Source organism: Camelus bactrianus, chromosome 9 (assembly GCF_048773025.1).
Source record: "Camelus bactrianus isolate YW-2024 breed Bactrian camel chromosome 9, ASM4877302v1, whole genome shotgun sequence".
NCBI classification, from domain to species: Eukaryota; Metazoa; Chordata; class Mammalia; order Artiodactyla; family Camelidae; genus Camelus; species Camelus bactrianus.
Genome location: NC_133547.1, coordinates 69,012,049 through 69,038,309, shown reverse-complemented (window position 1 = coordinate 69,038,309; position 26,261 = coordinate 69,012,049). Strand labels below are relative to the sequence as shown.

The 26,261-nt window shown below is 56.1% G+C and overlaps 1 protein-coding gene across 8 annotated transcripts in view; it reads left to right on the top strand.

The window, feature by feature from the left end:
- The window catches only part of NDRG4 (NDRG family member 4), a 39,545-nt gene extending 13,628 nt beyond the window's left edge, over positions 1–25,917 (top strand). For 4 of the 8 annotated variants that reach the window (XM_074370650.1, XM_074370651.1, XM_074370648.1 and 1 more), the window contains 16 exons: positions 4,290–4,384; positions 8,973–9,017; positions 16,583–16,688; positions 16,851–16,971; positions 17,055–17,117; positions 17,283–17,343; positions 18,442–18,528; positions 18,617–18,673; positions 19,077–19,180; positions 19,961–20,017; positions 20,106–20,157; positions 21,111–21,158; positions 21,334–21,369; positions 21,481–21,532; positions 22,940–22,978; positions 23,746–25,917. In XM_074370650.1, coding sequence (XP_074226751.1) covers positions 4,290–4,384; positions 8,973–9,017; positions 16,583–16,688; positions 16,851–16,971; positions 17,055–17,117; positions 17,283–17,343; positions 18,442–18,528; positions 18,617–18,673; positions 19,077–19,180; positions 19,961–20,017; positions 20,106–20,157; positions 21,111–21,158; positions 21,334–21,369; positions 21,481–21,532; positions 22,940–22,978; positions 23,746–23,900 — 1,178 coding nt within the window. In that variant the 3' untranslated portion in view covers positions 23,901–25,917. The other 4 variants (XM_074370652.1, XM_074370649.1, XM_074370653.1 and 1 more) reach the window with 4 other exon arrangements.
- The last annotated feature ends 344 nt before the right edge of the window (positions 25,918–26,261 follow it).

Here is a 26,261-nt window from a genome sequence, read left to right as displayed (position 1 = left end):
TGAGACCACCGAAAATCCCTGAGTATCTCCAAACACCCCCTCCTACTGGCTGGGCAGTGCATCCACTCAACAATTGCTTTATTCCATGGGATTTGTAACTACCAGCGATCAATTTAATTGAAGCATTTTCTTGAATAGGATCAGAAATGATTATAGTAATCATTTATATTTTTAACCCTAATGAATCTGAGGGTTCACATGGTCCAGGTCTCACATTCAAAGAAGCACAGATCAGCAGCCAAAAGTAAATGAAAAAAATTCAATTCCTCTTGAAGAATCCACGCACATCTGCACTGCTCAGAAGCCCCTTTCACTAGGGCCCTCTCACAGCTCTGTCCCCTGCCAAAGAGCCCCTGTCTTCCCTCCCTTGCCCCCTTCCCGTCCATCCCTTTATTGCAAACATCAGCATAGCCTCCCTGCCAGCAGGTATGAACCCCTCCTCAAACAGAAGGCAAGAGAAACTCCAGAGTTGTCTTAAGTAAGAAGAGGAAGGTAAGGAAAGCCCTAGTCACCTATGTTATTTTTGTCCCTTCAAGTGGGAACAGAAATCTTCCATTTAAAGAGCATGTTTTTAATCCATTGCCTCTGTTGTACCTCAGTGCTTCCTGGGGTGTGCAGAACAAGGCTAATGCTCCCATTTTGCAGATAAGCAATCCTCTTAGTGATATGCCTGAAATAAAGCTAGGCAGTGAGTGATACAGAAGAGATTCCAGTGACTCCAGGCCGAACCACTGATAAGCTGAGGGCTTGAATTCATCCCAGACCCATTTGGTTCTAACACTCTGTGTTGCCTTTAGGGAACTGCATATCAAGAGAGAAAAAAAGGCAGAGTGGAAAGGTCCATCGCTGTTGCTTCACAGACCCCTGTGTCTCTCATCCCATCTGCTCTGTACTCCCTGACTCCCCGCAGACCTGACTCAGGCTTCCTTGTGGGAGTTTGATAGGAGTCTCACTCTCTTAAAAAATTTCCCCCCGGCTTTATTGAGATACAGTTGACATTATATAAGTTTAAGATATACAACGTATTGCTTTGACAAGGAACCTAATTTTCTTATAGCATCATCTAGCTGCTTTTAAAATTTTTGTTTTATTTTATTTTGCAGGGGGAGGTACTTAAGTTTATTTACTTTTTTTTTTTTTGATGGAGGTGCTGGGGATTGAACCCAGGACCTCATGCATGCTAGGCATGCACTCTACCACTGAGGTATAACCTCCCCCCTTAGCTGCTTTTTAAAAAAAAATCATAACTTTCTTAGGAAGGAACTTGTCTGCCACTGCCCTGTGGGCATGCTCGCCCTGGCCTGTGTGCTGGAGCTCTGCATCACCACCTGCTGGGCGCTGGCTGTCTCTGTTTTCCATGGGCTGAGACATCCCCAGTTCCCCAGATTATAAGGTTTCTCTCTCCAGCCCCCTTCCCCACCACCCCCTCCAGCACAGGCCATCTGTCCCCGCACTGCCCACTCTCAGCCCTTTTAATAGCACCGTCCTTGGGGAGGATGGTCTCCAGGGTGGTTTCATAACAAGCCTGGGGGAGGGCGGGGACACCCCAGTGCTGCCAAGGCGTTTGATTGAGTTGAGTGTTCAGGGAGGCTGCCAGCTAAAAAAGCCCTAATTGAGGAAGAGTTTTCCAAAGTAGGGGACCTTCTTTCAGCTCCCTACCCGGATGGACGGATGAGCGTGCACACATCAGAAAGGATGGAAGAGAAAGTGGGAGAGAGGGGAGAGGATGTCTTTCTAAAAATACTGCCCATCTGCATTGTGTTAGCTGGTTTCCCTGGAAACGACTGGGAACACAGCTCCAGCGTGGCAGGAAGGTGCAGGGACCTGGGAGCCTGGGTGGGTGGGGGCCTCCCTGCCCCTGCCTGGCCTCTTTGCGCTGGGGATGTGGCTCTGGGGTGGGGGTTGGGGGTGCTGCACAGCTCTCAGTTAACCTTCCAGGAGGCCTGGGTGGCCGGCAGCTCCCAGCCGAGCCTCAGCACATCTCAGTTCCAAGCTAGTCCCAGGTGGGGACCCCCATGTGATCACAAGGCAGCAGATTTGTAACATTCTGGAGGGCTGATGCTTCCGGATTCTGACAGGATGGAAGAAAGCTCAGGGAATGTCTGGAGCTGCAACCTGGTTTTTAGAGCGCCCTGCCACAGAAATGGGTTCCATCTCAGGCCCCGTGCCCTTGGGCACCAGGCAACCACTGCACCGACACCCTTGTCACTGGAGCTCGCACAGGGAGAAGCCAAAGGAGCAGGGGTGGCCGGGATGGGGGGCACCTTCTGACCAATCAGCTAGTGGATTTGAAGGGAAAGTCTGAGGGCTTCACTTCACCCTTCAGAAAGATTAAAAGTAGAATTGAGAAGGAAGGGACAAAGGGTGGGAGGGAGGCTGGGAAGAAGGACAGGAATCGATCCTTCCGTCCTTTCAGGTGAGGCGGCTGTGGTGTAGAACGAGCCCTGGATCAGACTAGGGATCTGCAGCCCCCGTCCCCGGCCTGGCCCCATCTGGGCGTGCTGGGTCACCTCATCTCACTTCCCGTCACGGTGAAATCAAGTAGCACAGGAAAGTACGCTGTGAGCCGTGAGATGCTTTGCAGGAATAAAGAATCGTTCGTGATCTTCAAATAGTCTTTTTTTAAATGTTTTTTTCCTAATTTAATACCGAAGATTCTAGTGTTCGGTCCTGCACCCAGGGACAGTGCCTCTTAACTTGATGATGTGTATCCCTCCAGGCTTTTCTGTGGAGCTAATTCCTATTTCTTGCAATTTGGATAACACTGCATGTTTTATAACTGCTTTTTTTTTTTATCTCTTATGACACAAGCATTTTCCCATGTTATTAAATAATCTTTTACAAGTCACTGACCCAGAGTTTATTTGTCTAGTGCCCTATTTATGGACATTTAGCTTTTTTTAGGTTTTTTTCCTATTATAAATGGCACTGTAGTGAATATTCTCATAGATAAATCATTAGATGCCCTCTCTGGTTTCCTTAGGAAATTTCTCTCAGGGAGAAGATTGCTGAGTCCAAGAGTAAGAACCTTTTAAACGATTTTAATTCATTCTGCAAAACTGCCCTTCAGAAAGATGTATCCATGTATACATCCACAAGCAGTATAAGAAAATTGCCAGTTTTGGTGTATCTTTGCCAGCACCGCACACTTTGCCAGTTCTATTGCCCAAAGGAAAAAAAGGAGTATCTTGTTTTAAATTTGAATTTCTTTGACTTCTAGTGAGGTTTAATATTTTTCCATGTACCTATTGGCCATTTGTAATTCCTTTATGAATTTCCAGTTCATGTCCTTGGCTAGTTTTTCTCGTGGTGCTTTATGATTTGTGCCATCCTAAATTCCAAGTAAGGGATGGTGTGGTGCCAGGCTAGATGGATTGTGGGGTCCTGGTACCCTCTTTGTCTGTCTTGCCCCACCATTGGGTCCTGCAAATACACACACACAGGCGTGCGTGTTTATACACGTGCACATATGACCCATTCTTCTCCTGGGGTTCAGAGGCCCAGGGTCTCCCAGGGACACCTAGCCGTTGAGACCTGGGCCCCTCCGCCTTGTGGCTGTGGGTTGAGCAGTCACCGTGTCACCCCTCCTTGATGGTGGTACGTCATGATCAGCACCCCGTCCTTCAGTGTCACTCTGCCTGCCAGGCTGCCGGGGACCCCCTTCCCCCCTCTCAGGACCATCCTCACCCAGGCCTGTCCTTCTGGGCACTCAGGACAGCCCTCAGCTCTGTTCCTCTCTGTGTCCTCAGGTACTCCACTGTCCACTTGTGACTACTGCAGGCTTCTGTCTGCTCCCCCAACCCCGTTTGGCTTCTCTACACTTGTCCCTTCTCAGTAAACGCAGAGGTTTACTTGAAATTGTTTCAAGGATCATTCCATGTTGCATTTCTTTTCTTTCTTTCTTTTCCTTTTTTTCCCCTTTTCTTTCTTCTCTCCTTCCTTTCCTACTCCCTTCCTCCTTCCTTCCCTGCCTCACTTCTTCCTTCCCTTCCTTTCTCCCTTCTTTTCCCCCTTTTTATGGGGGTGGGGAAACATGTTTTAATTTTTAAGAACAAATAATATAATGACCTCCCTGAGCCAAGCAGGCGAATCTTGTAGACGGAGCCTTGCTGCCCGAGTGAAGCGCTAGGCAGGGCCTGCGCTTGGGGACCAGGGATGGAGCGGTCGGTGTGTTGCCGGTGCCCCTGCTCCAGCCCGGGCTTGCGCTGTCCTCCTCCTCCCGGGAGAGTCAGAGCAGGGCCCGGGCGTCCCCGCCGCAGCAGGCCTCAACCCTCGTCCTCCCTCCCTAGGGCTCCTCCTCCACGACGTGACCATGGCCGGACTGCAGGAGCTGCGATTCCCCGAAGAGAAGCCACTGCTCCGGGGCCAGGACGCCGCCGAGCTGGTGAGTCGCCCCTTCGCCGTCCTGGGGGCGGAGGGCGCCACCTCGTGGCCAAGAAGGAAACAGCGCGCCTTCCCTCCAAGGCCTTTTGCTAAGGCAAGGAGCTGGCCTTCTCCATGAGCCCCCGGGAATCCTACCGCAACTTTGAGAAGCCTTGTCCCTGTCTTGAGAAAGTTCCTGGCCGGGCTCACAGCCCACGCGACTAAACCCAGCCTACCTGGCTGTGGCTTTGGCTGTCTTTGAGGCTAGGAGGCTCTGTAGAAGAGTTATTCCCAATTCAATGATGAGAAAACTGAGGCACAGAAAGGTTAACTCACTTGGCCAAGGTCACACAGCTACCAGGGAATGAGGCTGTATTCAACCCCTGGTTCTGGGAGCCCCTCGGGCCCCAGGAGGGTCCCTGCTGGGCAGTGCTGCCTGCAGCCTGCATGATGCTTCCCCCCTGCTGGGTCCTTTCACGTCTGCGGCTTCTCTCTTCCTTACAAGCCTCTGAGGTGCCAGGGCAAGCATTACCTACCAGCAGTGCCTCCCAGCACAGTGGGACTGAGACATTCCCGGTTGTTATTTCGTCCCGGAGGGCCCTCATTGGGACACCAGGTGTTCAATTCCAGAGTTATTTCTACCCACGCTTTCTTGTTGTAGTGGTCACATGTTGGGACAAAGTGGCTGTCCAGGCTCCAGAGGCCCAACCACATGAGGCTGGCAGTCCTACCCCTGAGAAGGATGCAGTCTTATCTTTAAGACAGAACCTTGAGTTAACTTGTAAGACCTGATTACCTGAAGGCAGCCCCCAGGAATGGTCAGGGAACAGCCTGTGAGCAGCACACTTTGCAGGCTCTTTATTCTAATTCTACTCCCTCCGGGTTCCAAGGCCCCATCATCTCTTGTCCAGGTGCTGCCTGCTGGTACAGGGTGTGCATCTGTGGGTGGTGCAGAGAGCTGACAGCACCTTGGCCTCACATGTTCTCTTCCACTCCTCACCTTGGCAGGGCACCCCAAGAGATGCCCCTATACCCCTTCTTTCTGGCTGAAGGAGCTCCCCCCACAACTGGTCTCCTTACTCTGTACAACATTTTAAAATACATCATGTCATTCCTGGCCTTCTAATGGGCTCCGTTCCCTTCTTCCAGCCCTTCATGAATCCTGCCCTGGGCTTGGTAAGGTACCCTTGTAACCTAGTTACAAATTTCCCTTTTTGCTTGTGCTAACAAGATTTGATTTCTATTACTGGCCACCATCCCTTCTGAGGCCTGTTCTTAACTGTTGTTCTTGGCTTTCGTAAGGTACCCTTCTCATTTCATAATAAATTATCCTTTTTGCATAAACTAAAAAATAAATAAAATACATCATGTCACTTTCCTGCTTAAAGCTGGTCAGTGGCTGCCACCTCACCCAGAGTTACAGCCACAGCCCTTCCCGGGGTCCCAGGATGTGATCTGCACCCTGCGCCCCCCCCCCCACCATGCTCTCCCCCTGTTCACTTCTCTCCTCCCTCCCTGGCTTGAACAAGCCCATCACATTCCTAGCTGTTCCCTCTGCCAGGGATACGCTAGCCACAGAACTTTTCAGGGCAGGCCCTTCATTTTATTCAGGCTCTGCTTAAATGCCTCCTTCTCAGCAAGGGCTTCTCTGCCACCTAACGTTGACACCCCGCATGCTCTGTACCCAGCCCCAGCACTTATAGCTCTTGGGCTCCATCCTGCAGGTTCCTGGAGCAGAGACCCTGTCTGTGTTGTTCCCCGATCCCCCCAGTACCTTGCACAGTGCCTGGAGCATAGTAGGCTCTCAGTAAAGACTTGGACTGGGTAGACTGTGATGCTGTTTAGAAGAAAGTTTTTCAGAACTCTCTGAAAAGTCCCTCCTCCCCACAAACAGCCTGTCTTTTGAGGCCTGTGAGCAGAGGTCAGCCTTCTTGTGAGGGCCTGGTGGGCAGATGGTGGCTCTCAGGGACCCCTGCACCCATCACAGGAGCTCAGGGCTGGAGGTTTCGGGGCAGCTGCTTGGAGGTGCTACCTGCTGGTACGGGGTGTGCAGGGTGTGTGCTGTGGGCGGCGAGGAGAACTGAGGGCACCTTGGCCTCACACACTCTCTGCCTGTCTCTTCCACTCCTCAGCCTGGCAGGGCACTGCAAGAGAGGCTCCCACACCCATCCTCTGCCCAGCCTGGCCCAGCTCCTCCTCCCTGAGTCCCTTTTGACCAGCAAGCACGCTGGCACTGCCCTCTTTCTGCTGCGCTTGGTGTCTCTCACCTCATCCCACCTGGATCAGTTCCCCCTGCACGAGGGTCTGCGTTTCAGTCCTGGACAGAGGCCTCCAGTCCCCAGCGCAGTTTCCCTCCTTTCTCGGGTCAGCACAAGCCTCGTGGACCTGGTCACTGGTCACATCTGCTTTTTCCAAGATGCATTAACGACCCTGTCCCCAACCCCCAAAAGCCTCCTAGGTGCTCCCAGTGTACCCTTGACAGCTGGTACAGTCCTGCCTCGAAGCTCTGCCTGGCTCTTTGCCTCTCTCTCCCAGGCAGTGACACCCACAGACAGATCCTCCATCCAGCTGCACGGTACGCAAGTACCTGTCCTTTTCACTTTTTAAATCATCCACAACCTGCCAGGTATAAATTCCTTAAGTCCACTGAGGAGTGAATACTTCCACATGATTACCTCCATCCTGCCAACATTTCAGACATGTCCAGGGCTCCGTGAAAGGATCGTTGCTTCTCCCCGTGCCAGCGTCCCCCACCTAGGTCCCCCAAGGGCCGCTCCGGGGCCATCCTGCCTCCTCTCGGCTGGGCCCCTTCTCCCACCAGTCTTCCTTGGAATGTTGATGTGGTTCTTCCTGGGCCTCCTCCAGGGTCTCTGAACTGGCTTGTATTATCCCTGCTGTTTCTTGGCTTTGGGTCCTGCCCCTCCAAAGGTTCCCATCCCAGGGAAAATCTCCCGTGTTGCTTTCCCTGGCCCGCTGTGGGCAGGATCTCCCAGTGAGAGGGTTCATCGATTACCAGCCTCATCCCCTTCTCCCAGACCCCTGCCCACTTCCTTGGGGCGTCTAGGAGTGGCGCCCTCCAAGCTTTCCTCTCCTCCCCATGTAGAGCCCCCAGGCCCAGAGGAACCAGCAGACGAGGCCTGAGGACAGCCGTTAACTGATGTGACCCGAGACCTGGCTTGCCTTTTTGGTGTTGTCTAGGGCTGGCTTTTTGGTCATCTAGTGCTGCCTGATCTTCCTCGCCCACCCCAACGTACAGAATGCAGGTGGATGAACTTCTCCGGGTTTTGCTGGTTTTCATACTTTTCCTCCCCACTCCTGAGACTTGGGTTCGTTTTCCTTCCTGTTGCACCTTTGAGCCCTGCCCTTCTCTGGCTATCCTCCCAGGACACCCTGGTTTTAGCCTGACTGTCTCATTTATCCATGTATTTATTCGGTAGGAGGCCTAAGAAGCATCTGAGACACAGAGTCCAGGGAGGGAGTGCCGAGGACAGAATGGCTGCTAACTGTGCCCCTCATTTAATCCTCACTGAGGCTTGAAGGCTAAGTGACCTGCCCAGAGTGAGCAGAGGGGAGCAGAGAGGATTCTGCTCACAGTAGAAGGCAGGCAGAGGCCCCGGATCTCTGCTCTTCCTGAATGTGTGTGATCCCCTGTAAAGTTTCCGTCCCTGGACAGAGACCCAGAGAGGGCGCTGGGCTGCATCAGGGAGAACCTGGCAACCCAGACACATGGGGTTCGGGCCCCTCTCCTCTGCTCTCCATCTCTGCCACCTTGGAAACAGGCAGGAGTATCTAAATTGCATTTCCCCCATTTGTGAAGTCAGACTTGTTCCTCCAGATCTGTTTTTGTTTGGGGAGCCCATTCCATGCCAGGCTTTACACTGAGAGCAGAGCCAGACGTGGTCCTGCCCTCGTGGTACCTGCAGTCCAGCGGGAGGGATGGGCACCCATCAGAGATGCACATCCTTCAGCGCAGATGAGCCTGAGAGCAGGGGACCTCGGTGCTTAGACAGCATGAAGCAGGCAGGTCTGGAAAGGTGAGAGCAGCTACGGCACAGGCCCAGACAGCGCCTTTGTGCGGGTCAGAAGAGGCCCCTCGTTTCTCCCTCGAGGCACGGGCCTCAGCCTCCCCATCCCTCAGGTGGGCGTCATAGGCCCGCCTCTGCCCTTGTGCCCTGATGATCGACCTCGAAAACCATCTGTGGGGAGAGCGGGCAAAGTGATGAACAGCAAGAATTTGGGGTCAGAGATTATTCTCCCACTTTCGAGCCATGTGATTTAACTTCTCTGAGCCTTACTCTTCTCACCTGGAAAATGGAAATATTCACATTTTAAATTAATAGGTAAAATCGATGTGTGTAGCTGCTCATAGCCTCCTCTGTCAAGTACTTAGTGGCCTGGTGCCTGGTGCCTGGGAAGCCCTGGGTGACTTTTGTTAATATTAAGGGTTAATACTAATTAATATTAATATTAAAGAGTTAATATTTTGTTACTATTAAGACTGGGCAAGCGCAAGCGAAGCTGCTCAAGGCAGAGCCCCTGGGGCTGCCCCTGTCCCTGCCTGGACCAGCCTGGGGCCTAACGAGCCACCTCCTCTGTTTGCCTTCCTTTAGGAGAACTCCGACACCTTTCTCTTGGCTGTGGACACAGATTGGAAGGTAGGTCTTGGCTTAGCCTCCCCAGATGGGGGACCCACAGCTGGCTGGCCCCTCCCCCTCCCAGCCTGTTCCAGAGGAGGGTCACAGGCTTTCTGTGTACCCCCAGCCTGCAGCTGCAGGGGCTGGGCACCTGGCAGTCTCCAGGACCACCCCCACTGCTCACAGCGGCTCTGCCGGCCCACTGCCAGTGGAGAGATGCCCCCTCCCTCCCTGAACAGAACAGGGAAGGGAGGGGAGGTCTGGTGGGAGTGAGGATGCTGTCATCTGAATCAGCACTTTCCTCCTATGAAAAGCCAGGTTAATGCTCCAAAATAGCTCCTGTTTCCATGGCAGCAGTTGCCCGGGACAACCATGTCCTCTTTAGTTTGATGCCAGATTCCCTGTGAAAACTTGAAATCATTCTTTGTTTTTTGTCCTCTGATTGATGATTTCTGATTTTGCTTACTTGGCCAGCCATTTCTCTCCTTTGAGTCCCATAGTGGCTGTTTATTTCGCCATCTTAGGAGATGTGTGACAGCAGACACAATGGGAGCCTCACAGGGTTCTGGTTCTGAGGCCTCGCTGGCCATCAAAACCTGCTGAACAAAATCAGATCTTTCTGGAACCTTCCTCCTTGCTAGCTGGAGCTAGCCCCCAGGCCACTGCCCAATTTGGGTTAGTCTCCGAGCCCCATGACAACCCCAGCCTCGTGGTCTGGACGCAAGGCTGACGCGGGAGGTCGGGCAGCCTGCCGGCTCCTCCCCCAGGCGCTCGATCTGCAGATCTGGATCCAGCCTTGCATCGGTCCCTTGGTCACGCGCCCCTTCAAGGACGGGAGGGAGCATAGGTGTCAGAGCAGCCTGTGTGCACATGCTCTGGTCTCCTGGGAGCCCCAGCTCCAAACACAAAGGGCCCTGGAGCTGGGACAAGAGGATGGGGTCTGAGGGAATGGGGACCAATGGGAGCCGAGGATGAGGTCTGAGGGAGTGGGAACTGATGGGAGCCCAGGAGGAGAGAAAAGAGGACGTATCCATGAGGTGGCCCACAGCGCGGGCACGCCAAGGAGTCCTCTTTGCCCTCCCTGCTCCGAATGAGGGCAGGAATGTGTGGACAAACAGCCCCTTCTCTGCAGAAGCGAGCTGGTGAAATAAAATCCGGAGCAGACAGCCCCTGCCCAACGTCGAGTGGGACTCACTCGACCAGCGGTGCCGACTGCCAGACCCCCCAAAACACACCCTGGCGCAGACTGGTGATGAGAGAGGCAATCCGGGGGTCCTCTGTGCCCATGTACTGGGCCCAGCCCACCCTCACCCCCATTTCTCAAGATCCTTTCTTGGTAAAGGGCAGCACGTGTTAAAAGGCACCTTACTGTCTACTCCCTTACACCACATTGCGGTGGCCTTTTCTTTTCTTTTCTTTCCTCTTCTCTTCTCTTCTCTTTTCTCTTCTTTTCTTCTCTTTTCCTTTTTTAAAGTAAAGCAGCTATGAGGATGGCCCCTATCTGGGCCAAGGTCTGGCAGAGACTTTATCCCATTCAACCCCTTGCCTCAGTGGGCCCAGCCAGTGGGGGAGGCACGACAAACTAGAGTCAGGCTGACTTGAGTCCAGGTCCTGGCCCTGCCACTTATGGACCACGTGACCTCCGGCACAGATCACTACGTCATTTGTAAAGGGAGGCAGGCAGCTTGGACCTCCCCGGGTGTCCGTAGAGTTGGGGACGGTGCCCCCAGGCCAGGCACTCAGACCTTAGGCTGACTGTGACTAGTGGCCCACCAGAGCCAGACTGCCTGGCTGCTGTTCCTGGCTCTGCTCTCTGGCTGTGTGACGTTGGGAATGTTACAGAACCTCTCTGTGCTTCATTCGCCTCATCTGTAAAGTGGATGTTAAGAGGACAAAATAAGGTAACATGTGCAAAGCGTTTGGATAGAGTCTGGCACATGAGAGATATGCTACTAACCATTTGCTACTCTTAGTAATGTGACGTCGGGCCCAGAGTGCTGAGATGCTGTTAGCTCCACCGCTTAGTTCTCTGTGCTTCATATTCCTCATCCTTTCTCATAGGTTTGTGAGAATTATGTTATCCTTGCAGCTACCCATGCAGTAGGCACTGCTGTTCTTCCTGTGTGGAGGCTCAGAGAGGTTAACTGACTTGCCCAAGGTCACACAGCAGGTTTGGCTAGTGGGACCTGAGCCTGCCTTGTTCAGCCACAACTGTACAACCTCCAGGGAAGGGGCCAACAGTTTGGAGAGGCATGCAGATTATCCCCTTTCTCTCCTGGGTGGGCAGGCCTGGGGTCAGGTCTGGAGTGATGTATGCAGCTTTTCCTTACCCTCCTAGCAGCTCTGTAAGGAAGGCACAATTCCTGTTTTATAGTTGAGTCTAAGGCACAAGGTTAAAAAACCTTGCCGGAAGTCGCCCAGCTGGTGGGTTGGGGAACCAGGACTTAAACTCAGGTCTGTGGATTTGAAGCCAGTGAGCTGAGCAGAACTGGGGGCTATGGCTCAGGGTGGGCAGTGTCCGAGGTCAGCTTCTCACCTGGGCCCAAGGGTGGGAAAGGCCACTCAGAGGTTTGGGTGGGCATGAGTTTGGATGGGGACCATGGAGGGGCAGAGGTTTGGTGGCAGAAAGGGTGGGAAGCCACCCCACCCTGTGGTTCTGTGAGAGGCATATGGGAGGATTTTGTGGGCAGATCAGGGGCAGGGCCGTGCCTTGGCCCTCTCAGTTGTCAGAACTTCTTCCTGTGCCCTGGTGGCTTTGGAGACCAGGGAACGGACAGGACATGAAGGGCTGGCGGATACCCCATTCCACACCCTGGCTGCCCTGGGAGAGCCCAGGCCCCAGCCCTTTGCCCTAGGCGCGCATCATGAGAGGTCAGTGATGGCACAGGGAAAGTTATTGATGCCCCCCAGGCAGAGGACATGGCCAGGAATAGCACACATGGCAGGTGCTGACCAGGTCACTGGGCACCCAGAGACAGGGAGGTGACCACCTTCCCCCAGGGCAACCAGCCATCATGCAGGCCGGGCGAGCGGCGTGTTCCTTCACTAAAGAGACAGAATGGGGGCACAGGCGCCTGCACCCCTCCCTTCTCTCTGTTGCTCCTGCTTCTCTCAGCCCTTGGGCTCCCTCCTCTGCTCCCTTTCCTGGCCTATTTCTTCTCCTCCTCTGCTCCTTTTGCCTCCCCCTTCTAATCTGTTTACTCTACCTGCATGTCTCTGACTGGCTCCCACCCAAATCCTGAGCCACGTGACCTCCAGCTCCTGTCCTGCTGCTCAGGACAGCCAGAGGCAGCGCATGCACCCTGCTCCTTAGAGCCTCGAGAAGCAAGCCCCACACTGGGTGGCTGCAGGACAGAGGGCTGGGTGTGTCTGAGGGAGGTGGGCATGTCCACGTGGACAGGCTGCCTCCTATCCCTTCTCCTTTGTCTAGTGGCCTCCAGCCCCTCGCTGCAGGATGGGGGTGGGGGAGGGCAGAGCTGGTGTATGCCCACCACATCCCTGGTGCCACAATCTGCCCAGGCCTCCTGGCTCCAGAACCCCCATTTCAGCAACGTGGGGAGGCACTGGGCATACATGTGGGCAGAGTGGGGGCTGCCCTAGGGGAAACCCTGTGGGGTGGAGAAGGAGCAGCCCCCTGGAGTAGGGTCATGACCCAGGTTGCCCCAGGCAGCAGTGACTCCCCATGTCCCCTCTAGGTTAGAGGGTCCAGGCCTTCCTGATGTGGAGGCTGGGCTTGGGGCCCTCTCAGGCCCTCCCTGCTCCCTGGGGTATGAGTCAAGGGCCGTGCTGTCTAGGCATGCCTGTGTGGCCCACCCTGCCCTGCTTTGGTGTGCTTGTCTGTGAGAGACCCCTGTGTACCAGTCACAGGGCACCTCTCATCTTCCTAGCATCCCGTGTGCAGCTGCTGCTGTGAGCCTCAGTGATGGAGGTGGGCGGATGCAGGGGCTGGGCACCATCAAAATTGATGTGTTGCTGGCGGTGGGAGGAGCAGGAGCTAGGATGAGTGAGGACCTCGGAAGCCAATTGGAGCCAAGTTTGTCTCCCCACAGCCAATCTGGGAGCAGGGGCTAGGGTGAACGAGTGGCTGCTCAGAAACCCCGCAGGGAGGAGGGGTTGGCCTAGCCCCAGCAGGCTCCCCATATAAATGGCCCAGAGTAGTGCCCCATCATAGAGCCGTTCGTCTCCCACTTGCGCTGCCCCCTCCCTCTGGACTCTGGTGACTCAGGCCTTTGTTTGCCCTTCCTGGTTGAGGCCGTTTGCCTCCCTCAGCAAGATGCCGGAGTGCTGGGATGGGGTGAGTGAGGGCTCGGGGGGGGGGGGGGGGGCTGTGAGGCACGCAGGGAGGCAGGGGCATCCCTCTGCCTTTCGCTGATGGTGGCTCTGCCTTCCGTTGCCTAACCTTGGGGGTCACTGAGCAAGGCCAGCAGGTTCCAGGCTCCCTGGTGACCCTGGTCTGCAGCAGCAGTGGCGGGTAGCTGCTGGCCAGGGTCCGCGGGGAAGGTGGGAAGGGCTGAAATCTCTGCAGAAATCGGAATGGGCTGTGACTTGTCTGTAAGCTTTTGTGAACCCATGTGCTGGCGTGGGAATATCCCACTGACAGTGTGTCCTCTGCCTGGCGGCTGTGACCACTCAGCCCTGCAGAGGCTGTTCCCCGCATGTCTAGGGTGTCGTGTCGCTGCATGCAGGTGTCTGCCCTCCGGACCCTGAGGGGTCGTCTTGCTGGGGTGACTGCATGGTGCCAGTCAGGCAGAAGCAGGGAAGTCTGGGTTGTGATGTTAACTGGGCCGTTGGACCAGAGTCCCTGAGGGGAAGGAGGTAATAAGGGGGTCGCTGTGCCTTATTTTCTCAGTGTAGGAAGGCGATGCTGGAGGGATGAGCCTGGGGGTGGCAGGGTTAGGGACCCCATGGGGGAGCAGGGCATCTCCTCCTGCCTGGGGTGCAGGTGCCCAGGCTCAGTGCTGTTCTAACTGAAGGAGGGAGAGGTAGGTAGACCTACCCCTCCAACATCCTCCTCCCCTGTCGGGTTCGCAGGCCGTGGGGTCGGCAGGCACCCAGGCTACGACGTCAGCGCCTACCGGCTGCTGCGGACCGGCTGCCTTGAATTATTGATGCGGTTGACAGGAAGAATCGTACCACCCCCCTCCCCACGTGCTCATGAACTGAATCTCAGCTCGGAAGCCCCCTCCCCCCAGCCCTCAAGGTCACAAGCGAGGGGAGACAGACAGGCAGAGAGGGGACGTCAGAGCCCCCTCCCTTGCTGCCGCAGTGCCTCGGCGCTGGTGCCCATCGGGAGGCGGGGGGGGGGGCGGGGGCGGACTCTGACGTCACCGGGAGCCAATGGGAGTGCTCGACCCTGTGGGTTGGGGGACTCAGAGTGCGTCCTGCTGGGACGTTTGGCCTCTATCAAGATGAGCTGGATCTGAGTTCCTGGATCGGAGGGGGCTCAGGGACGTCTGCTGGAGGGTTCAGCCAAGGTCACTGTGCCCTGCAGGACAGGCAACTCGGCAGACGCCCCCCTATGGCCCGCCCAGGCCCAGCCCTTCTGTCCCCAGGGAGTTGAGCCTTAGCGGGGCAAGCACTGCGGCTGAGTCCCGCTGCCCTGGGGGATGGGGATCTGGGTGGCAACACCAGGGCTGGGAGGGGACAGGGACCCCTTCACACACATCCACGGGCGGTGGGGGTCTGAGAGAACACCCCTAGGCCCTGTCTTGTGCCCTGCAGGGCTAGAGCTGCCCTGGCCCGACTGCCCAGTACCCGCACGAAGCGCACTGCAGCTCTTGTGCTCTGGGGGACCCTCCTGCTCTATCCCCTGCCCTCCACTGCACTGTGCACCCTTCCTGCTCCAGACCCTGCCCTCCAGAGCCAAGAAAGCATGGGAGGTGTGGGTGCGGCAGGGCCCCCCAACCCCAGCAGGGACAGGCAGCGGTGGAGAGGCTGCCTGCTCAGAAGTCTCTTGGGTGGACCTTGCTCGTTTCCTCAGAAAATGCAGCCTGGGGCTGGCACCCTGCCCTCTCTGAGCTTTACCTTGGGCAAGTCAGTTCTTTTTTTCCCAAGCCTCAGTTTCCTCTTCTGTGAGTAAATAAGAAGACACACGAAAAATGTCTGGTCAGCCGTCAGTGAGCAGGAAGCATTCCTTGTTTTGATGGCCCTAAGGTAGGGCAGTCCTGGGCCATGGGAAGGCTGTGCTGGACCTGGCCCACCTGGAGGCCTCCCAGAAGTGTGGCTCCTGGGGTGTGGCCTTTGGCCACAGAGTTGGCACCTCCTTGTCACTCTCCACTGGAGACAGGCCTGGACAGTGGTCCTCTGAGCCCAGACTTAAAAAGGCCATTCCCCAAGAAGCTGTCTCCTGCCTCCCGAGTCTCCCCTTTCCTGTTGGAGGGAAGAATTTAGATTCTCTCTGAATCTAACTGCTCTAGTGTCCTCTACCTGCAAGGTGGGGAAAAGAGCTCTTTCTCTCTTGCATAACACCTGGCACACAGTAGGTGCTCAGCCAGTCACATGCTGACCCTCCAACCCTAGCCCCACCTCCAACTCCCCAGGCCCCCCTGCTGTGGTTCCCAGGACTCCCCGTGGTGCAGGGCAGGGCTGTTTATTCAACTTTGACAGACCCTCTTGGAGTCTCCACCAGTGGCCAAGAGTGACTGGTTCGCAGAGGGACCAGCCAGCAGGGCTCAGGGATGCCCACGCACAGCAGCCCCCATTCTGGGGCCCTTTCCAAGTGCTGAACAGTCAGCAAATAGCAGTTTGTTTAGTTCTCACAGAGTCCCTATGAGATGGCTTGGGAAGAGGTGGCTGAGGCACAGAGAAGTGGCGTGCCCCCCTCAGAATCACACAGTAAGGGGCAGAGCAGGTCTTGAACCTGCAGCATCCAGCTCCTGCTTCCTGAAGGACTGACGACCTGAGCAGCAAAACCAAGGGCATGAACACAGGAAGACCCCAGAGCGGCTGCTGCAAAAGGCCTGTGGGGAGGGGTGGGTGTCTAGCCCGGCCCTGCCTGAGGGAGGCCTTGGGGATCACAGAGAGGGGCATTCGAGGTGGAAGGAATGGCAGGAGCAAGAGCCTGGAGGTGGAACCAGGGGCAGGTGTGGGGGTCGGAGGCTGGGCTGGCCCACATGTGGTCCTTGCCGTGGATTCAAGGCAGGGCTGTTGAGGCCAGTCCCCTTCAGGATCTGCGGCCCTTTTGAAGGGTTCTGAGTCGAGGAGGAACATGATGAAGGCAGGACTCAGTGGGGATGGCAGAGCTGTCCTGGAGGGGCTGCAGCGAGCGGGGGGAAACTGGAGCCTGGAGGGCCGAGTGCAGCAGGGCCTGGGCCTGGGCAGTGGCTGGTTTGCAGATAAGACCAGAACTTGCCCGTGCAGACCAGTTCATGTTGCCCCTGTGCTGAACACCCTTGGGAAGTGGTGCTCCCTCTGGTCTGTCCTCCCTGAGGGCTGCTTGGGGTCCTGAGAAGGGGACACCCGAATCTGGAGCCAGTGGAGGCCCCACCACAGGCCCAGTAGTCCCCAGGGTGCCCCACAGCCTCATTCCCCAGAAGAATCAGGAATGAGGGCTGCCCAGAGTGTCCAGCACCATCTCTCCCATCCAGGAACACGACATCGAGACGCCTTATGGCCTTCTGCACGTGGTGATCCGGGGCTCCCCCAAGGGCAACCGCCCAGCCATCCTCACCTACCACGACGTGGGTCTCAACCGTAAGCATGCCTCAGTCTTATCCCTCCCTCCTCCATCCCCACGCACACATAGCTCTGTGCCCTTAGCCATGTGGGTCTCGGTTTCCCAGCCTCAACCTCCCTCTCAGCGCCCACGGCCTCCCACCCCCTGCTCAGCCACAGCTGAGAGCTGTGTCTTTGCAGACAAGTTGTGCTTCAATACGTTCTTCAACTTTGAGGACATGCAGGAGATCACCAAGCACTTTGTGGTGTGCCACGTGGATGCCCCTGGTCAGCAGGTGGGGGCGTCACAGTTTCCTCAGGGGTAGGTGCCCGGAGCTCCCTCCAGCTCTCCCCAGCTCTGCACCCCTGGCTGCAGTGGCACCTGACCCCCTGCTCTGCCCGCAGGTACCAGTTCCCCTCCATGGAGCAGCTGGCCGCCATGCTCCCCAGCGTGGTGCAGCACTTTGGGTGAGTCCCCGCCCAGCCCTGCTCCTGTGCTGGGGGCCTGGGGGGTGGGGAGTGGCCACCACTGCTACAGAGCCACCAGGGCTAGGGGCTGAGGGCTCTGAGTGGGTCTGCTCCGGATGGCAGTCGCAGGAAACCCCTAGAGTGACCAGCCATGCTCTCTACCAGGTTCAAGTATGTGATTGGCATCGGAGTGGGAGCCGGAGCCTACGTGCTGGCGAAGTTTGCAGTGAGTGCCCCACCGACACACGCCCCCTCCCCAAACAACCCCAGGACAGGTCTCTGCCAGGGGCAACCCCACAGGAACTTTCCCTGCTCTTTCTTCCTCTCCTCCTCACCGTACTTCCTCTTCACTTAGGAAAGTCCTTTTTTCTTTTTTTTCCTCCAAGGAAGTTAACTTAAAAAAAGAGAAAAGTTTACTTTTTCCATACATTGCCTGGAAACACTATAAGCTATAACTTGCTTCAACCATTATGCAAAACCAGAATTTCTGTTAGCAACAAACTATGCAACTAGTTACTCTAGCTGCCAAGTAAGGATTATCCTAATCACTTATATTTAAACACGAATCATTTTTTTAACCAAAAATTACACTTACGTCTGCAACATTTAAAGAAAGTCACGTTTGAGAAACATCATGTCTGGTAGGAGCCCACAAGCTTTCCATCTCTAAAAACAAAAAATTTTAGGATTCAGAAGATTTCTTTCTTCAAAAGAAATTGGCCAAGAATTTTCAACTTCAGTTTCAATTACAGCACTTAATCCCTTTGGTAACGGTAGACCGTTCCCTGCCAGCCCAGACAACCTTGACATGACAGAAGAATTGTATCACCACTTCCGCCTAAACATGGGCAAACAGCTGAACAGGAAACACGAATCTCCCCTATGATATCTAACACAAAACGGGCTTTGGAAAGGTCAGTTTCTCAACATCACCAGGGCTTTTTCTATGAAAGCAAACAAGATATTTTATGGAAGATGGTTAATTCTCAGTTTTGCAACAATGGCATCTTCAAAGATACATTAAAGGGTGGAAAACAGTGACATGGGCATAGATTGAAAACAAATCAAAGAATTTTGAAAGGGTCCAGGTGGGGAAGAGGCCAAGCAGGGTAGCTGGAAGAGCCGCCCGGGCGAATCCCCAGCTGAAGGCATCTGGTCATCATGCACCCTGAAGCCCTTACAGAGCATTCCCTTCTCCTCGGACCCTCCCGGCCGCCTGTGAGATAGGCAGGGCTGGAATTTCAGTTTTCTTTGTGGGAAGACTGGGCCTCCCTGCACCTCGTCCAGGTCCCCGCCCCCCAGCCCTGTCTCCCTGTCGTGATAGCTCATCTTCCCCGACCTAGTGGAGGGGCTGGTGCTGATGAACATCGACCCCAATGGCAAAGGCTGGATCGACTGGGCCGCCACCAAGGTGAGCGGGGTCTGCCTGGACCGGGGCCGTCCTGTCGCGGGCTGGGGTGCGCGGCGGCACTGACGCCGGCCTCTGCCCCGGCCCGCAGCTCTCTGGCCTGACCAGCACTTTACCCGACATGGTGCTATCCCACCTCTTCAGCCAGGTAAGGGGGTAGGGTGTCCTCATGCAGGAGCAGGGGTGGCCGGGCTGGGGGTCTCCAGGCGCCTCAGGCAGCTCCTGAAGGGCCTGGTTCTGCCCCCGCTCAGGGGTACCAGGGCTTCAACCCCCTCCTAGCTGGGCAGGAGGAAGAGGGTGGCGGGGTTACGTGGCATCTGACCTGCCCCAACCCGTACCCTGTGGTCAGCCGCAGGACCACGGCATCTAAGAGTGAGGAGAGGACCCCTCCTCACCTGGGGTTGTTGGCACCCCCACACTCTTCCCCCCACCCCCTCTCCCCTCATCACTGGGGGTGGGGCAGGGGCTGCTCCAGCCACGATGCCTGCTCTGAGCCCGTCCGTGTCTGTTGGCTCCCTTCCGTGCGCCCCACCTGTCCTCCCGGGGCCCAGGAGGAGCTGGTGAGCAACACAGAGTTGGTGCAGAGCTACCGGCAGCAGATCGGGAACGTGGTGAACCAGGCCAACCTGCAGCTCTTCTGGAACATGTACAACAGGTGTGGGCACGTGGGGCCCAGCTGGCAGCAGGAGGAAGCGCTCAAGCCGTTGGGGCCCCCTGGTAGAGGTGCCCCACAGGAGGAAGCAGGCAGGACGGCCACACACTCTCCCAGTGCCTGGGGTCACACCCCTTGAGGGCTCCTCCACTCCTCCTCCCCTGGGCACTGCCGGGGGAGCAGTGGGGGTGTGGGCGCACGCCTGCCCCTACAACCCTGAGCCTCAGTGCTGAGGTCTGTAAATGGGGAGGAGGCTGGATGAAGTGCTCCGGGGAGCCCCTTTGGGGTTGCTCAGCAGGGGAGTACCAGGGCCCCCCATTGGCCTGCCCTCCCTTCTTTTTCTTTTACAAATATTTATTAAGCACCTGCTGTGTGCCCAGTGCTGGAGAAACTTTGGAGAAAAGAGAGGCCCAGGCCCTGCCTCCCTCTAAGGCCCAGGACCCCCCAGCACAGGTGGAGGTTGGTGCACATCGGAGGATAAGAGGCCAGTGTGAGGGCCCAGGTGACATGAGCTGGGGGCCTGGGAAGAAGTCACACATGTGGGGAGCCCTAAGGCCCCAATTTATACAGAACAGGTCCCTGTCTCCCAGATTTACCAATGGCATCTGTGAGGCTTTGTTTAGAGCATACACCCCAAATGTGGGGCCAGCCTGGTGCCTCCAGGGACGGTGGAGGGATGGAGTATGGCTGAAAGAGCAGTGTCAGGCGTGGGGACGCTCCCCCATGCCCGGCCCCAGGATCCAGTCCCGGGATGCTCAAGTCTGCTTCTGCCCCTCCCCGCAGCCGCAGAGACCTGGACATTAACCGGCCTGGAATGGTGCCCAATGCCAAGACGCTCCGGTGAGTGCCCCCCGCCACCACCCACCTTTGCACCGCCCCCTCCAGTACCCAGGGCCAGACAGCCCTCTTTTTCCCTCTGTGTCTGCAGCTGCCCAGTGATGCTGGTGGTCGGGGATAACGCCCCTGCTGAGGATGGGGTGGTGAGTGAGGGACTGCCCTGGTGCAGGTGGGAGGCAGGAGGAAGGGGGGCATTGGCTTCTGGCCAGCAGAGCCAATTCTTGGCCCAACCCAGGGAAGCCTCAGGGGTGGGCACTGGATGGTGGGCTTCTCATCTGACTTCCCCACCACCTGGTCATTCACCTCCACCTGCTGCAACCCCCATCTTTCAGGCGAGGGAGGCCTGGAGACAGGAGGGAGCTGGGGCCAGGGCCAGGCCTCCTGCTGGCCCCCCTCCCCACCCACCAGCAGTGCAGCCTCACCTCAGTCTCAACCCATTTCAGGCCCAGAGACTAAGATCTCTCTTTACTCTAAAATTTGACTCATTCGTTATGAAATAATTCCTGAGCACAGCAGTGATCTCCCTTTGACCTCCACGTGTACCCATTCCATTTGGGGAGCACATGTCACTTCTCCTGTTGGAACTCTGAGAGCAGGCAGCCTGGGAGTTTCATGTCCCCATTAGCCCAGAGGGTCCTGAGTGCCCAGGGACGCACGGAAACCACCACACTCTCCCTGGGCCTGAGGGCTCAGAGGATCAGGGGTGCAGGCTATGTCTGCCAGGGTCCCCTGCTGCTGACCTTGGCCCGCCCTCACCTCAACGCCCAACTCCAGTGGTCCCTGGTGCTCTCCCAGCCATTCCCACCAAGGTGGCTCTGGCTCCCTTGAGGACTCTGCCCAGCCTCTACCCCCCTCCAAAAGTTACGGGTAGTGTAGAGGGTCTCAGGCCCTCAGGGGGCTGCTTCCTGATCCCCAGGGCCTTGGACTTTCAGAAGGCACCCAGGGAGGTGCTGGCCTATGTCTGCCCCCTGCACTGTCTCCCTCCCCAGTAGGGCCTCCCAGCTCTGGGGATACAACCTGCTTTAGCAACTGGGTTAGGGGGCTCCCTGATACCCCTGGGCACCTCACTCTGCTGAAGCTGGCTCCTTGTCCCCAGGTGGAGTGCAACTCCAAACTGGATCCAACCACCACGACCTTTCTGAAGGTGAGGCCCTTCCCACCATGGACCCAGCCACAGGGAGGGGCCTGCCTGGGGTCCCAGCCAGGGTGGGAGCAGATCAGTGTGCCCAGTCAGGGGATCCCATCCAGGTGTGCAAGGGACAGGCAAGGTGTGGTGTAAGGTGGCCCCTGCTCAGCCCACCGGCCTCTCTCCTTTGCAGATGGCAGATTCCGGGGGGCTCCCCCAGGTCACACAGGTGAGACTCTTGGCCCTCCCTCCCTTACCTGGCCTCGGGTGGGGGAAGCCTTCCCACTACCAGAATCCCAGACAGCCAATCAAAGTGTGTGCCTGTCCCTCCATCCCGCAGCCCGGGAAGTTGACTGAAGCCTTCAAGTACTTCCTGCAAGGCATGGGCTACAGTAAGTGTACCTTCACCCCGCCCCGCCCCAGAGACGGGTGGGCAGGCAGAGAGCTGGGTCTGAGCAGCCTGTGGGCAGGAGGTCCAGGTTACCAGGGCCGGATGCTGTGGCACTCTCAATCACACGCACCCGACCTGCCTGGGCACCCCCAGGGCATCTCCACGTAGGTTCTAAGTCAGTCGTCCCAGGCCCGGCCCTGCTCTCCTGTGCCGTCCTGTCGGGGAGGCTTTGGGGTTCCTCTCCTGGCAGGACTGGGCCTGATGGGGTGGGGGACCAGAGCCCGAGGCTGAGTCCTGCCAGGGAAGCCTGCCTGAAGGTAAGTCATCCACCACCCCCACCACCACCCCTGTGCATGGCCTACAGCACCTGAGAAGGGCTTTGTCACAGGTGCTGGATGCACTGGGGCACCGGACGATAGGCTTGGAGTCTGGGGACTGGGGCGGGCATGTGGGGCCATCTGGTGTTAGGAGAGCTGAAGGCAGCCAAACCTGCGGGTAGCATATCTAAAGTCCCTGAGGAGACAGGGGCTCTGAGTGGAACTGGGTCCCTGCCCCGTAACTTCCACCTGTGTAGGGAGGAGAGCCCCTGCTCCTGAGCCCCTCCAGCACTCACACGCCCCGCTGGTGACACACCCCTATCTCCGGGATTCCGCACATCTCTGCTTACTCCTGGCTTTCCTGCTGGAAGCAAACTTCCTTTCCCCGAATTTGTGCCTCCTTAGGACAGGCCCGTGGGGAAGGCCAGACAGAAGTAGAAATCCCCAATTCTCAGAGGCCTGGGGCCTCCCTGCTGGCCTGTCTGTGGAGAAGTAGGGCAGAGAGAAGCCAAGACTAAACAGTGAGGCCCAGCAGGGGCTCTGAGGCTGGGCCCTGAGCACAGGAGGGCCTGGTGGACACGGGTGGGGACAAGTGGGTGGGCACTTGTCAGGTGCTGGGACACATTTTCAGGGCCCCGGGAGAAATAGCACCAGGCAGCTCAAGAGCTGGGAGGGGTTTGGGAGGTCGTGCAGGCCTCCCCCATTCCTTTCATGGGGAGACTGAGCCCTAGCGGAATGGTGAGGGCACTGGGACTAGGGTATGGGCCCCAAAGGCTTTGCTGGCAAGAGCCCCCCAGTGCCACAGCCCAGGTTAGAGATGCAGGGGTGAGATGAGTGCTCCTTCCCTGCTCTTGGGGCTTCTAGGGCCAGACTGACATCAGTTGGTGCTGTGGTTCCTTCTGGGGCCCCTGCTTCGGCAGATGGGCAGGAGTGGGAGGGCTCCTTGAGCCTCTGGCCCCACCCCCAGCCTTCTCTGTGCCTGTCCCCTCGTTTCTGGCCCATCTCAACACCGTCCCCTTGCCAGACATCCTCTTCACCCATGTTCTGTGTCTCCCCCACCCCCGCCCCTCTGGCTCTGTCTTCTCTCTTAGTTGCATACTTGAAGGACCGAAGACTGAGTGGAGGAGCAGGTAGCCCCATGGCCCCTCCCCTGATGCATGGACCCCTCACCCCAGTACCCCCTGCTCCTTCCTCTGTGCAGTGCTGCAGCCAGGCCGCATCTTACCATGGTTTAGAACCTTCTTGTGTCCTGCTCTTCTGTGGGCTCTGTCCCATTTAGGGCTCTTGATTGGCTGGGTTTTACATCAGTCTTGCTTCTCGGCTGCCATGGGCCCTGTGGCTTCCAGAGCTCTGGCAGTTGGAACCAAAACCTCTCAGAGGTAGAGCCCAGGCTCTCAGAGGTGTAGACCCTGGGGTCAGGGGCAAGCCATGCCTGATCTGGAGAGATGGCTGGTTGAGGTCAAGAAGGTAGAAGTTGCTCCCTGTAAGTCCTGCTTGTGAAACTGATTAAGGGCAGAAACTGGATTTAGGGCAGTTTGAGCCCAACACACCTTGTCTTTCTTTGTAGAAGTGGTCTTACTCCCCCCACTGCCCCATCGTCCTCTTGAGGGAGGCAGAGTTGGAAATAACGTCCTATCCTTGCACCAGCTCAAGGATACCCAGTGAACTCCTAGTCTGTTTTGGCCATAGCTCTGGCCAGGTGTCGCACACTCCCCGTCGCTGGCGTTGCATGCCTTGGGCTTGACACAGCAGATGCACAGCCCTGGCTTGGGATGGACCTCTGTGCTGTCAGAGGAACAGTTCTCGCTGGCCGCTTTGCTTGTGTAAATCCTTTTCTTGCCTGCTGGCGCCCGGCCCCACCTGCTGGTCCTCACCCTGGTGCCCTCTGTGTCCGCAGTGCCCTCGGCCAGCATGACCCGTCTTGCCCGCTCTCGCACCGCGTCCCTCACCAGCGCCAGCTCGGTGGACGGCAGCCGCCCGCAGGCCTGCACCCACTCGGAGAGCAGTGAGGGGCTGGGCCAGGTCAACCACACCATGGAGGTGTCCTGCTGAAGCCCTTGGTCCCACGAAGATGCCCACCTGCCCCAGCCCGCATCGACGTCCCACTGCCATCCTCGCGAGGCTCATTTTCCCTTTAGTTTGTTTTTGTGAGGGTGAAGGGGAGAAAATGGGGTTACTTCTCTTTTGTTTAAAAAGATGAGGGGATCCATCTTATATGCTGCAGCAGAACAGTCTCCAGATGGTTCGAGGGGCTCACTCCTCCCCACCCCGTCCTCTCACTCACCTCATTACCTTGGCTGACTTAGTCCCTCTTCCACCTCCCCACGGCACAGGCACAGTCAGGGCAGGGTTCTAGGGAGGAAGGAGATTAGCTCAGGAAAGACTCAGTCTTTCTCTGGCCAGGATCCAGATGGCATCCTGGATTAAAGAAAGAGCATGAGTTGACCCGCTCAGGCAGGCAGGTTTGAAGATGGGTTGGGGTTTTGAGGTGGTGGCTGCTGGGACAGGGAGCACGGGGTCCAACTCAGGCACTGGTGTGAGAACCAGGAGACAGCAGTGGGGAGCACTCAGGCAGAAGCCCTGGAACTCTGCAGGCCCCTTACCCTCCCAGCCCCTCCACCAAGCACATCTGTTTCTGTCTTGCAGCACATGTGACAATCATCTGAACAGTAGCCACAAGAGGGCGCTCCTCCAGACAGCCGTTTCCCTGGTGCTCTCTGGGCAGGCCTGGTGCTGTAGAGCCAGGCAGGTGAGGGCTGAAAGGGGTTTCTCTGCCCAAGGAAGACAGAACATAGAGGACCTTGAGGGCAGGACCTCACAGACTGTCCCTTCCAGCCCACACTCTGCCACTTCCTGTCCCTGTCCCATCTCTGAGCCAAGGCCCTGTGGCAGAAGTCGCCTGGTCCTCTTGTCTCCATAGGGAACTGACTAGAGCTGAGGTTAAAGGCTGGGATACTGTTGGGAGCACCTCTGAGAACTTCGTGGTGCCTTCCTTTGGAAGCCAGCAGGCAGTGGTGGCTGAGAGTTCCTGCTGACCCCTTTTTTGCCCCAGGTTCCATGGAGGACAACCCAGTCAGCAGCAGTATGGCTAAGGCTGCTGGAAACGTTTCTAGGGAGAGTTCTGGTTAAGCTATGCTGATGTTGCACATAGGCATCACTGAGAGGGTTCATTTGGAGAAAACTGGTCCAGAGTAGCAGGATTTCACAGCCCCACATCACCATCCTAACCAGTTGGAGCAGGCTTAGGCTGGGGCTTGCTGGGTCCTGGGATGGGAAGTGAAAAGTTCCTGAAGTGAACAAGGGCCAGGCGGAGGGGAAAGGCTCCCCCCTACACACTCCTGCCACCGGAAGCCCAGGGCTGTGCCATCTACTTCCCATTCTCCAACCGCACCAGGTAGAATCTCCTGGCCCAGAAACCAGAAGCCATTTGTCTCTGAGCCTAAATTAATTGCCACAAGCCCCAAAATAAGTAAAAAGGAGAAGAGGAGCGAGCAATGAAAAATGCAGGGCTGTGGAGGGGATGTGTGTGTAGGGAGGTGCTCTGGGGCTAAGGGGAGACCTGTATCCACATTTCCTCTGCACACATCATCTTCTTCTATAATCTTAAGCCATTACTCTAGACTGCTCTAGGTTCTAGAACCCGGTGGGGTATTAGTCTGTCCACAGTTCTGTTCACTCACGTGCTTCTCTTGAATATTGAATGTGACTGTTTGAAAAGCTGGTAGAATTAATCCTCTTACTGTAGATAGCGCTGTGAATCTTGGATTTTTTCTTCTGTGTACTTTAAAATGAGATATCTATAAATATCTATACACTATATATATATGTATATTGGGTCCTCCTGCGTGTGGTTTTCATCGGAGGTTGTCTCTTCCTTTGTCAAAGTGAACTTTTAATGGAATTTATTATTTTCCTCTTGTACAAAGTGGAGAGCCTACTTTTGTGTATTCTGCTGGCTGATGTCATGAGACTTCGAGATGACAAAATGTAAAACAAATAAAAACCCTTGTCACCATGGAAACAGTTAACTGTGCCCAAAAAACTAATAAAGAAACTAAGAAGAATTTGAGTATGGTGGTGCCATGCCCATCTTGGGAAGTTTTGGGAAGAGAACAATGTTGAGGCTGGTGAGCCTAGTGCTTCTTGGGTTTTAGGTGGGGCTGAACGTTCAGGGTGAAGACAGGCATTTCCATTCATCTCTGAATTTCCACATCTTGCCATATTATCTTACCAATCATTACAGTAATTCTACAGGGCAAATATTAATTATCTTAGTTTCACAGGAAACTGAATTTGCCCTAACTAGAGACCAAGCTGGGAGCTGGCCTTGGCATTATTTGACTTCAAAGCCCAAGCCTGTAACCTCTATATTCGCTGCCTCATTTTCTTAAATTTAATGGCATGCTACTTCCC